Source organism: Helicoverpa zea, chromosome 3 (genome assembly GCF_022581195.2).
Source record: "Helicoverpa zea isolate HzStark_Cry1AcR chromosome 3, ilHelZeax1.1, whole genome shotgun sequence".
In the NCBI taxonomy this organism is placed as follows: domain Eukaryota; kingdom Metazoa; phylum Arthropoda; class Insecta; order Lepidoptera; family Noctuidae; genus Helicoverpa; species Helicoverpa zea.
The window spans coordinates 7577760-7591806 of NC_061454.1; the positions used below are offsets into that span (position 1 = coordinate 7577760).

Here is a 14047-nt window from a genome sequence, read left to right on the forward strand (position 1 = left end):
TGATCATTTCTCGTTCCTTTATAAGACAGGAACACGCTTTTACTTTTGGTTTAATATTTTCTTTGTATTAATTATGCTTGCTTTATTCGAAATGTTAGGCCTATCTTCTTCCTGCCGGGGCTGCGGGTTGTTCGAAAGAGATACCGCGGCCCTGGTACATAAAAGGCCTATGACGGAACACGACGATTTTAGTCAGTAAGAGTCTGACACTCCCTCACCGCTGCTAACCCACAGCGGGAGGGGTCATTTGATGATTTTACGTCGCTAAAAAAAAAAAAAAAAAGGCCTATCTTCTTGAATATAGCCTAGCTTCGAGTAACTACGTCCATATTTCATTCTGTTGTAATATGAACTTGACGAACGTCGTGTCGTCAAATACAGATTCCGGGTTGCTAGTAAAACAAATCATATGGAAAGCCTGATATCATTTAGCCAGACGTAGACATCATTTTCAGCTATTTACGAACATACGTAACACCAAGTAGAGTATGAAATTTCCCCTTTGGCATATTTATTGGAATAAAGTAATGCTTTCTCTTGGTGTCTACAACTTACATTACTAATAAAATCATCATTATCTTTCTATCTTCTATCTTTAGTATTGAAATTATCTAATTCATACGCAAAGTCAGAGTGTTGAACTGGCAAGTCCAGTGCTATTAAAATCCTCGTGTTGTAATAAAGTTGTGTTGACTCGCTATAACTGTGAACGAACACGACCACTTGAGCAACACTAGCAACAACTACTAAGTGGCTCTTTATACTAAATCGCCCATTAAAAAAAGCAAAGGGATAAGTTTTTATACTTTCGCAACTTCTACGCGATTAGCGCTAAGGGATTCATACAAATGATGTAATAAGTACAAGAATTTGTAAGACGATATTTCAAGTATAAAAAATTTTCTACGCGATACTAAAATAACGATCCCAAAACTTTCTTAAGAAACTTCTATTCCTGGCAATATTTCGGAATAACTTGGTCTCTGTAAGGCTTTCCTAACAAAATTGAAGCCATAGAAAGAATTTTATTTTTATTTGTTTCCTTCGACCCACAAGCTGATTCACTTCAGTATACCGACATCTTTTATGATACAAGATAATCTAGAAGACAAAAAGCTTGCAAAAACTTTGTCTAGAAAAGCTTTCATTTCTCAGCTACAATTTTATTGAAATTAATTAAAACCAGCTGCTCTTTTCTTCAGTTCACATTGACCTAGTAGTACCAACGAGTACAACCGCTTTAAAGAAAAACAATTTATCTCCAGAGGACAAGCTGTATTTTTTTGCCATTTTCAGTCTTAAATAAGTTTTCAGTATAATTATACATGATGATGATGATGATGATGATGATGTTCTCCTAGCCGATTATCGGCTACGGCGGCTGTTCTCATGTAAGGAGATTAGCCAACTGCGCAGGACATATTATAGTGCACGAGCATTTGCGCAGACACAGGTGCACTCACTATTCCTTAACTCTCATAGCCCGATGGGACGGCAATCCGACACGACCGGAAAGAGATCAGGCGCAGGACCGACATTTACGTGCTCTCCGATGCACGGGTGTATCAATCACCACCTTCCAGGCTCCGGGCTGCTATGTGAAAGTCTTCTAAAACCCACAAAGCGATTTCGGCCCGACTCGGGAATCGAACTCGAGACCTCGTGCTCAGCAGCCGCACTTGCGACAGCTAGACCAACGAGGCAGTTATACATACACATTATACATCAGTATGATTGTCTCTTCGATAAAATAAAACATTTAACATTTATATATGCGTTGTTCGGCGATCAAATTAAATGTAATGAAAAAAGTTCCTTCATGATTAAACAATTCCGGAAATTGATTGCTACTAGATTAATTACTACCTAATGTAAATTGAGTGTATTGGTATTTAATGAATATACAGAATGTTAGTTATCCTCATTGATCCGAAATTTATGGATTTGTTTAACACCTCTTTTTGAACGTTCTTTTATTAATTTTACTATTTATTATCGTGTAGTTTTATATATAAACATCATTAGTATATTATGTGGCAATAGTTTCTTCTCAAATGGAGAATACAAGGGTCTTGACCGCTACTTTGCCCAAGAGGGGTAATTTTTTCAATCATTTTAAGTACACGTTTTTACCATTAAACAATATATTTAATATCAATTTGCATTACAGTTTTTATTCTCAAGAAACCACTAAAGTAATCGACAAAGAAGATCTGTATTTATTTGTTCGTTATTTACGCTTTCAACCTAAAGAGGAAGACTATTTGGAGTTACTTGGGACAATTTTAAGTTACCTTTTAAGAAGTGGAACTGCAAAATAGGCAATTTGAAATTGGTACCTACTTCTTAAGCCGAACTGTGTAAATACATAAATCAATTATAAAAAAATTATATAATTTTTTAAACTTATTTTTTAAATCGAACAAGTGCTAGTCGGAATAGTGATAAGCTAACTTACTTGTGTTAACACAACGCACCATTCCGCGAATGTTTTAGAAAACCGCGAATCATTTGTTTCCTATGCAAATTGGATTGACGGTCTGTCAGATGCAAGTAAAAGACTATTATGTTCTCAGTTGTGCGCTCGCGACTAATGCATTGTTAGTTAGTGCACACATTCGTTCAACGTGCTTGTGATTGTTTCATTATACCGGCTGCGCACTATTATGGCATTACTGTTCTGAACAGATGGTCAGTTTTGGCGAGCGATGGAATTACATAAGACCACAATACGGCAAGACGAATATATAGTCATCAGATGCTAGGATTCCCTGGCCATCAAAATTGATATAATTAAATGACAAGTTACAAAAGGGGAGTCAAAAAAGTAACAAAAGAAAATCATCCATTCAGGTGCTTGGTGTAAATCTTTGGAAAAAAATTTGGAGTTACAAAGAGAGTTGTGATGTTTTTATGAAAGCTTTCTAGTGGTTTTAGAAGAAGGCAAGCGCAGATCTAATTAGCTGTCAAAATAACCCCGCTGACCTCGCTGATTGTGTGATTCAATAATGCCAAATCTAATCTACATTGGTTAGGGCAAAGTTTGTCGTACTTAGTAACAACGTATCAAAAGTCGCGGGACCTGTTGCCAGGAGTGACGAGAGAGAATTACTCTCATCGTTGAATTAGTGTCGACTTCAATAAACGTCCTTTATTGTACCTATAACATATTGAGCGAGACGTTTTATTATTTACCCTCTTGATTCTGAGAACCTTTGGCATTGTTAGATAACCTTTGATTTATTTGTTGTTACTTCTTTGTCGAATTAGTGTGGATAAAAAATAGTTCACTCAGAAAGTTAATAGATTGAGGAAACAAATTCAGACTATTGCTGGGAATTTCTGAGAAGTTTCTCTTTAAAACGATGCTTGCTTAAAATCGAATGTGATGTATTTTGTTTGTTTCAGGGAACCTGCTCGTTATCCTCGTGGTTACTTTATCGCGGCGTCTGCGCTCCATAACAAACTTCTTTTTGGCGAATCTCGCCGTGGCAGATTTATGTGTTGGCGTGTTTTGTGTCTTCCAAAATTTGACTATATATCTTATACCGAGGTGAGTGAATCGAAACATCAGGTAAACATCTAATGGAAACATTCCACGTATTTAAAACAACATGTTGAATGAATTAGTGCGTACCAGGGGGTACCAATTGGTCCAATGTAAAAATAATGATGTTGAAAGAAACTCGAGAAGATAAGTATGGAATATACCAAGGAGGAATGACCTCTCATCAGTTATAAAAAAAAATGATTACTACAAGAAAATTGTCTCTACCTAAAATAACGGGACGTAGAACATTATATCTGACCCAAATTATTATTCCTTATTGTTCACTAGATACTATTGGAAGCTTAAGGTAGGCTTGCACCCTAGGGGAACTCAATCCCCGCTTTGATCTAATTGTCAGCGATCAAATGTCAACGCTGCCGTTGCTCCGAGCGTGTTGCTTCACAATCACATTTAATATTTGCCTATCATGTTCAGCCCCCTAAGTAAACAAGGTCTAATGTCGAACGCGAGTCCGGTTAATTAATCCCAAATTAACAATTTGTTTACTTTTTGTAATAACGTTGACTTTTTTGATTATTCACACTCTGCAATCATATTGTGTGTAAGGCGAGCACAATTTAGCAAATTCGCTGAAATAATTAATTAATACTTCTTTTCTAGTTTTAGAGACTTATTACATGTTCTCGAGAAATCTTCGTAATGTACTTCATTAATCTGGCTCAAAGATAGATCTCTCAGAATTTGTTTTCAATTAGTTAATCATTTTTATGGAACTAAATAAACGTACTCAGCAGGATTAATTCAGACCAAGTAATTTATCATAGGTAAAAGTTAGGCTCTTATTTTTTGTCTTCATAATAATACTGATCCACAAATGATACTCATAGAATTTAAGGCTGGCTTTATGAGATGGAATTGAGCTCAGTCTATGGCAAGGAATTTACAAAAGCCTTCCTCTGGCTTTATGAGATGGAACTGAGCTCAGTCTATGGCAAGGAATTTACAAAAGCCTTCCTAAAAAAATAATCCTATTTACCACACAATATGTTGCTAAAATTAATAAGTTCCTACAAATCTTTCACTTCTACAAATTCTTGGAATATAGGTACATATGTGTTGGGACACTTGGAGTTTTTCTGTATTTCGGCTAAATTGACGATGAAGTGTACAGGAAATAAGAATCTTTGGCATTTGCGCCTGAGATACGGAAGCCGCTGTCAAAGAGGGAGTCAGGGTTGTCAGAATAAATAATATTGAGTTACTATCCTCGCCGGCTATAACTCCTACACGTGGCAAACGGGTACAGGATACAATAATGTGTAATACGTCATTCAATTGTACCTCGCATCCTAGTTGTAGGCATACTAGTAACAGAAAACATCAAATCAAACCTTACAGACTTCAATAATGGTCAATCATCGGAGTTCCTGTGAAACGCGGTAGAAGCCCCGAGGCAGAATTCGAAGCCGATTAATATAAATAAGTTCACCCTCATTGCTGGGACCTACAAACCTACGTAGTAAATTGCTTTGTCCTATATTATATTATGCTGGAAGTTTTAGGGAAAATAGGGGAAATGACTTATTAATTTTATCTGGGTTTATCAGAATAATCCTAAAAATAATTCGGATTGCGGTCCGCTTCGCGAATTATTCGATCCCGTCGGCACCCGTATTTCCCTCCACTATTCATTGTTGCAAACTAGTTCTGCTGAGTGGAACTCCGTGTATTTTCCACTACAAATCACACAGTCACTATTCTTGTTGAGAGATTGGCCCGGCCTTCATCCAGATCCCGAAATATTAAAGGATTATGAATCGTGAGAAAACGTGACCAGCAATCGTAGCCAAGTGGGGAGGTGTATGATGATTAATTACTGTTGTTTGTACGTGCTGACGCAGCTTTTATCCATTAAACGTAGCAAAAAAAACAGGTCTATTTTCTCAAAGTATGGCATTGAAATACATTCAGTACATAGCGATAGAATTTTCGTCGACTGGTCACGAATCCAGACCCCGGCAGATATTGAGAATTCCAAATGGAAAAACCAATAACACTTTTCTAGACTTGAATCCAGAATTCTTTGTTCAGCAGAACTGTTCACTGACACTAGATTAATGATACAAGTCGTGGAGACTTGTATCATTGATAATACTAGTTGAATGACCAAAATAGTTTATTAGTTCATTTATGCAAAACATGATAGAAAAAACGTATTTTGCAGTCGATTACTACAAGGTCAATTGCTATTGTATCCACGTTTTAAGTAATCCCTGGCGTTATGTCTTCTCCCAGGTACAACATCGGCTTAAAAAAAGAATTAGAACATAAATGATTATCAATATTAACAAAGAATAATTATACAATTTTACTCCCAAAAATCCTTTGAATTCTTGATTGTAGGGAGCTTCAGAATTAATGATTTCTTTGTAATAAATAAATAATGCAAATTAATACCGAATTCGTTTCATGCTTCGGCATTTCCCAGTTAAGGGTTGATGAATGTACCTGTTTGACGTCAGTAGGTCGAGATTGTTAAACCATTATGACCAAAAAACATTTGTTCATATTTAAGGCTGAGTAACATTAGCAATAATCAATCATACCGATTTGACACTTGACTAAATCAATTTGAAAAAGCTTTTAGTATTCACGAGCCAATAATAATTTAACCAAGTGAATAAAAGCTCGAAAAGGGTGAAAGCCAGGGCTTTAAAGCCTTAAAATTTTGCTAAATACGTAATTATTTTTTTTAAATTTGTTCTGACAATTTTGTAAGGCCGGTACTATACAGCTTTAGTTGGCTTTTGTACGTAAGTAAAGTAGTCCGCTGGGAGGCCTATTGGCCTAATATAACTCGCCGTCCACAACGAGACCACTTTGTACCACTGAAACCACGTTAAGCCGGTTGTACATTCATTTGGACCTTTGACAGTCTAATCGTGGTATCCGCCGTTGCTTCTTGTAGTAGCTAAATATATTTAGGTAGGTATAAATATAGTTAGTTCCATTGACAGCTACAGATACGGTAGGTCCCTAGGGTGCAAACATACGGTAAGCCAGAATTAGTACACATGTATTTGGCCTATAATGTATTTAATTTATTATCGCTTCTAGCTGTAATAATATCTCAGCCCAAGACACACGATGTCGAAAAGAGGGCTGGAAGAGAACATATTTATTGCTAGAAAACGAACGGTCAATATGTACTGTACAATTTGCCGTTATTGATGTTAGCCTAAAGCTTGGGTTTCCTAGGAAAGCGGTGCCGTCATATAACGGCCGTAATACAGCGGTGAATGACGTCACTAGAACGTTGTCTATGTAAACAAAATGGGGCGGTTTCCTGGAGAGCGGTAACTGACACCGTAACTTCAAAAAGCGGTGCCGCCATTTCCATGACGGCCGTCTTGTCGGTGTCAGATAGTTTGGTGAACGTTTTATTGAAAGCGGTGAAGCTTTTTTAATACGTATTTATGTTTTTTTTTTCGGTACAACGTCAAAAATGAGTTCCAACTCTTGGAGCAACGAGGACGACGAAATTTTAATAGATTTCGTTCGTAACCACGAAGCAATATATAATATTAAAAGTAAAGATTATAGAAAAAGTCAATGACGGTGTGATAAAACGGCCGTGGAACTTTCCACATGTCATCACCGTAAAGACGACCATCTATTTGCGTCCGTAATATTACGGCCGCTATTTGACGGCACCGCTTTCCTAGGAAACCAAAGCTTTAGCTCGATGTATCTTACGTTGCAATCTGTGAACATTTGTTTCTATTTTCAGCTGGGTGTTCGGGGACTTCTTGTGCAAGATGTACCAGTTTGTGCACTCACTAAGCTACACGGCGTCGATATTCATACTCGTGGTGATTTGTACGGAGAGATACTTCGCTATTATACACCCCATCACTTGCAAGCAAATACTCACTTCCACGCGACTTAGGGTAAGATTCCGCGTGTCATACACGAACGGTGAAAGAGACACGAGGGAACTATTTTATTTGAATTGACTTCTCTTATTCCCTCAGATGGGATGAATGTTTTTCGCAGAAAACCAAATAAATTTCTTATAACATTCAGGTCGACAAATATCGTTCACTTTGTGTCCCAGTTCGCTGCACGTAGTGCTTTTAATATAATATTTACTAACTATTAGATAATATTATTTTATATTGCTTATACAAAATACTTGTAAACCAAATACTTACTCTTATTTTAATTTGTTTTCTTAGGAGACTGTTGAGAACTAGTGGGTTCAGAATAGAATTTATTGCTGAGCTTTATTTACTTATATTTAAAACCCCCGTTTATTTAGAAGGCAATTAACATAAAACTTTTAAAGGGGAGATAAGCAAGTTATTTAAATACTGTTATGTAACTGTCCAGCAACAGTCGAGTTGACTAGATATCAGAGCTTGACAGTATTTTAATTCGAGTATTGTAGCTAAATGCCAAACGCTATTTTAAACGCTAATTTTGTGACCAGTGCAGCATGAACCAGCTAGAACCAGTATAATCTGGACTTCACAGTGGCATCACTTTAGTATGTTGTACTTAATAAGTTTTGCTTAATATACTAGACTCGCTCCAAGCCTGAAAGCGGTCTGAAAATATGTAGATTTCAGTCCGGTAGCTCTAGAATAAATTATATTGTTTAATAACTAAATTATAAGCCAGCTTAATTTCCCGTTTCTAATATAAAATTGAAATTAGTTAATATTGGATACAGTTTTCCTTGTAACGGCCCAATTTTCCTGCCTGCTTAAACACAAGTATGTAGGTAGTTGAAGATTATTGTTATTGTTGTTAGACTTCTTAGAAACTTGTAGGCTTAACACAAGTTTTTGTGTAATAGTTTTGGTAGTGGCATAGTTTCGTTTATTGGCTTATCTGAATTTGTATGTAAGTGCCTATCGTACCTACTTCAAGAAGAGTTTTTATTAGCTCCACGAATGTTGTTCGAAAGTGTAATAATTTGCCATTGTTATTGAAAAAAAAATTGTACCTAGTGTTGGCCGTTATATTTTCGCATCAGGTATTTTAACACGCTTATATTAGCTTCACTTGTAACGATGTAAGGAAATCTTGGAATCTTAATTCGACACAGTTCCAGGCCTTCGATTAAGATGAAACTTTGCACACGCTCTGAGTTCTGATGACAATACACACCAAGCGTGTTTTTTAGTTTTTTTTAAACTATTAATTTACCTTACTTTTTATGTACAGTTGGTGATACTCGGCGTGTGGATCACGAGTGCAGCCTACAGTGCGCCGAAGTTCATATGGGTGGAAACCATAACGAATGACCTCGGCGACGGCCACATGGAAACGATATGCATCTCCCACAGAAGAAAGTACAACTCCGAGCTCTTCGACATGGTGAACTTCGGCCTTCTCTACGTCACACCATTATGTGTTATGACGGTGAGTGAACTAAGTATATCAAGCATAGTATAGTGCTCTCTGAAACAATTGTAGAGTAATAATCGAATGCCGTAATGAAGTACGAGTATCTATCTATCTGTTATTGGTTTATTTAATAGGGAGACACTTGTGGTTTTACACAGCTGTGTGTAATATATCTGTGTTTTAGTAAACATAATATACTAAGAATATTAATAACGCATACGATTTTATCAACCGTTAATACTGCAGCTGTGCGGGAGAGCCTTCACAGTACCGTGCAAATGTTCAAGCGCGCGATAAACCGTATTTGGGTGCCACTTCAAATTAAATATGCCATTCGAAAGTACGAAGGTTTTTTAAAAATACGCGATGTCATGGTCATTAATTTATAGCACGAATACCTAAAAGTTTTTATGGAAGTGATCGATAATATTGGTACTGAGTTGCTCAAAGTTTTGTTTATTAGAATATGTTCAATGAAGTACCGCCTAACTTAACAAGTTTATGCGCACAGGTGTCTTACTTTGCCTTAATAATAAACTTCGGCTAACTTTACTCGAGTGACCCAGAATATATCGGTCATACTGACCTTAATGAGAAATTCTATAGTTTCACGTGTACATATAACAGGACATCATCGAAGCACAGAATGTCTCATTTCTCGTTACGTTCATTTCATGTTCTGTCATTCTTTTTTTCCTCTGCTGACGTCACTGGCAGGGTGACAATCGACGGACGCAATTTGCGACAGATATTGGATGCTAGACAGCTGGACAAAGAGCTTACCAAGCACAAGTCCCAATACAGCGCTGCACTCAACATCCCATTTTATGAAAAGTAGCTAAATATGCTGAATGGGCAGACTATCGAGACCAGTTACATAAATCTTAATATCTTTTGTATTTCACATTCAGCTTTGAGAAGCTATCAAAATCTGATAAAAAGTATTTTCTCATAGATCACTGAAAATATTGAAGGTCTAAGCGATTTCGAGTCCGCAGTTTGGTATTAAGATGCTTCGTCATGATTCTGATGAGATATAAATGTTATATCCAAAATTGCCTTAATCTAAAATTCCTACAAGTAGTTTTGAGTTTTGATATTTCGCTGGATTTCATCAATTACATAAAACATTAAGTGCGGCGAGCAAAACAACCTTTTTCGTACGTGGCTTCAGAAATGTCTACCTAGATAAAATGCAGGGAACCGACCACACAAAAACCACAAATGTATTTGCAATTTTTCAAATACTTTGAACGGCACTTTTCTTATGAAAATATTTTTATCGTTATGTGAATGTCTTTATTTGAGATATTCTTAATGACTTTTGATTCTATTTATAGCAAAAAGTTGTAATAGAGACACTACTTACTATATTTTCAACTTGTTGTGGATTCTTTATTAATTTTACGACTAAAGATGACTGCCAATTTACAAGCAGTCTGGGATGACCCTTAGATAATAGCCTTCCGTTCTTTGAGCAAAAATAATTAAAATACGTGAACATAAACATTCAACAAAAGGATGTATAGCGGTCTCGCCGTTTAATCGGGACTTCGTTTGTATTAAAACTCAAACGTCAGCTGTTGAATATTTTAATACAGAAAACGGGATGTCCGCACGCCAGAATTTTAATGATCGTGTGGGCTGTTTGTATACGACAAGCATTTCCGACTTACACGCTGAAGGTGCTCAAAACATTGCGTCAGCGCCTATCAGAACACGTGTTAGCGTCTTAGAAAATGAAGAATGTATATTCTCAGAAAAACATGCTATTTAATAACATTATCCAAATCGTAACTGCGTACCCAGCTATAAACATTATTTCTTTAATTCAACGTCTCAAGGTAGTCGTGTGAAGTAATTTGTTATTACTTTCTTAAAATATCCATAAAGGTACATAAAATTCGTGTATCGCACAGACGACAAAAATAACATTGAACGGTTATGTAACATACGTAGGTAATAGAAGGTTTACCTTTTACACAAGTTTTATATCAAAGTAGTAAAAATATATCGTCCTTAGTCCTAATGGCTAGCTTAAAAATTTACAGCTTCAGGCCTCTACTCTAAATCTACCTAAATCTAGATCGATCTAAATCGATTTTTAAAAGACAACCTACTTCTGTGCCCACGGAAAATATTTTACTGCAATAGTCTGCCGGCCAATAAAAGAAAAATAAGGCTACACCATCGTCGCGTCGAAGATAAGGTTATATCGAAATGTGATAAACGATGAATCGATATTCAACGAGAAGATAAGTTGTTCCGACACGGAGCACATAGGGGTATTTTGCATTTTTAGCCGGGCGAAACTAGTAAAAACAAACTTTCACATAAAAGAAAAAAATTCTACTTGTTAGCCAGCCAGGTAACTACTGAACGAAATCTGAGCTTTTCTGGACATTACACACATTGGGTGCTACTTTTTGCTACTTTGCTTGAAAATAATGGTTAATGGTTTTTAGCTAACATCAGCAGAAAAGTCTAAGTTTTGTCGAAAGTAGCAAAAAGTAGCACCCAATGTGTGTAATATCTATCACCTGACAGATTTTGTAATACGTTACAACAGAAATCGTTATCCGGAAACGCTCGGAAGGATAACTTTAATCCCTGAGAATAGTAGAATTCATACAAAAAAACGTTTAAAAATGTTGAACTTCAAAAATTGATTTTGAATCTTAAAAATATACGTAAACATTAGTAAATCATAACAAATAAAACTGTTCTTACCTGTATTATGATAATCCATAGTAGTTTTGGTTATCTAACTCACAATAAAAAAACTCTGAGGTATCAAACACGGCACGTTTTTAATGTAGCCAGTAACTGACGTGAGTGCATGTGACAACGATCAAGTTCTGACAGATTTGTGGGTAGCTGGCGTGTGGGTAGGAGTCCAGAAAGCTCAGATTTCGTTCAGTAGTTACCTGGCTGGCTAACAAGTAGAATTTTTTTCTTTTATGTGAAAGTTTGTTTTTACTAGTTTCGCCCGGCTAAAAATGCAAAATACCCCTATGTGCGGAGCTAGCATTTCTTTTAATATAAAAGTAAAATGAACATGTTGAGACTCTAGACATATTATGCTGATTACGAAGGGTAACAAAGAAACTACGTAACGTTTTGCATATCTTTGAACCACAAACATTTTGGACATAGTTTTAGGAAAAGGGTATTTTTTGCAATTCAAACAATCGGCTATACTTGTGTTGTATAAAGTAACTGTTTAGTGTAATATTAAACATACAAGATATTTCTAAACATAACTGTTGACATAGCACACACAGTGACAGGACACATCATACTTCGATCGTTAACTTGTTTTATGACCTCCGCATCGCTGGACGGAATTCGTTTTACGATGATATTATGCTTCATTAAGAATGTAATCCATCAATGCCCCTTGCTTGCCTTCTTATTTAACATTAAGCAAAAGAAGATCTCTGGTAGGTACATTTTGCCATTTTCGAACCATGTTGCATTGTTTGAGGCTCACCAATATATTTGGAATTACATATGGAATTTAAACGTTACCAACGGACTTTGAAGCTCCTCCGCTAGAAAGTGAAACCTTTCAGAGTAACCGGTACCAGGTGTTGCATAATGCATTTGCCCCTTCATTCGTAAGTTGACCTATTCTCGACTAGACCACTAGATACGTATTGGAAAAATTAAAAACAAACGTATTTCTTTATTCATCCGTGCTTTCGCAATACAAACTGCCGATAGTGGCATTTGTTCTTCGGCTATCTCTGCCCGCGCTGCTATTCATCTTTTGTTTGAAATAATGACTTGAGCAAGCGAGCATATTGCTGTTTTGATATCAAACAGAAACCTTACCCAGTTATCTCCTTTATAATGTATATTGAATGTTGATTTTATTATCTAGGTACGTTATTGAAGAACGAAATTTACGATGCGTTTAATTTGCGCAGTCAATCCCAACTTATAATATGATGTGTTAATTCGCCCAATAGATGAAACGTATTGAGAAAAGTTCGGAAAAAAGTTCCTTAACAAGGCAGGAGTTGACTGATAAAAATCATCAAAGAAGGAAACCCTTTTATAGGATTTTTTCTTTCTGTCCTCCTATAATTGTATATACGTGGGTGTGCATATTAATAATGAGATTAAATTAATAAGACCAGCAGTGTATGCGACTGATTGTAATCACGAAGGAACTTTGTTTCTGACGCGGGTCTACCGATCGCACAAGTTTTTGTGGCAGAAGACTCTCGCCGCAACCCTCTTTTAGCGGCCATTGTATTTACACAATCAATTGAATGAGCCCCGGGCAGGCCCGCCGCTAGCTGTTAGTTCGCCCGCGTGCAAAACTGATTATGCCGCCCTACGACTACATATTATACTGGGTTTTGTCAAAAAAAGAAAAATTCGTTATGATTATAAAATATATATTTTAATTAGGTACAATAATTATATTTGTTTACTGAAGTATAAAACTAAGCCACATAATCATTACAAACACTTAGCTTTTCTGTGTAGTGCGCCCACGGTGCAATGGAAGAAGAGAGAAGCGATCGTAAATAAGCGCGAGCGGAGCGAGCGCGCAAATTTTATAGTTCATGGTTTGCAAAAGTAATTGGAGCCAAAGACACCTTTGGCTCCAATTACTTTTGCAAACCATGAACTAGTCCAGTGGTTCTTAACCTATTAGTCATGAGGGACCACTTTAACTAAAGTTTGTCTTGCCGGGGACCACCTCATCGGTTTATCTAAATTAGCACTCTGCTAAACGCATGTCGGCAGTTGTGTAGGTAAGCAAATGCAAATAAAGAAAAACGTGCCTATGTAGTTTCGAAATGCGCGAGCGAAGCGAGCGCGAAACTTTTATCGGACTTAAACCAAATATTACGTAAAATTTAGCCCAAACGTACTTAACTTTTTGTTTGTTGACAGATGCAAAAATAAGGGCATATCGTTTTTGAATACGCGAGCGAAGCGAGCTCGAAATTTTTATCGGACTTAAAACAAAAAATATGTAAAATTTAGCCCAAACGTACTTAACGTTTTGTTTGTTGACAAATGCTTAAATAAGGGCCATAATATAGTTTCTGAATACGCGAGCGAAGCGAGCGAGACATTTTAATTATTTTTTATTTAAGA

General features: G+C 36.5%; 1 protein-coding gene across 4 annotated transcripts in view; it reads left to right on the top strand.

Moving 5' to 3' along the window:
• Positions 1–14047, top strand: part of LOC124645698 (trissin receptor-like) — a 123394-nt gene that overhangs the window by 52354 nt on the left and 56993 nt on the right. For all 4 annotated transcript variants that reach the window (XM_047185550.1, XM_047185552.1, XM_047185549.1 and 1 more), the window contains exons 3-5: positions 3409–3553; positions 7302–7461; positions 8744–8941. In XM_047185550.1, the coding sequence (XP_047041506.1) occupies positions 3409–3553; positions 7302–7461; positions 8744–8941 (503 nt within the window). The remainder of the gene's footprint in view (positions 1–3408; positions 3554–7301; positions 7462–8743; positions 8942–14047) is intronic.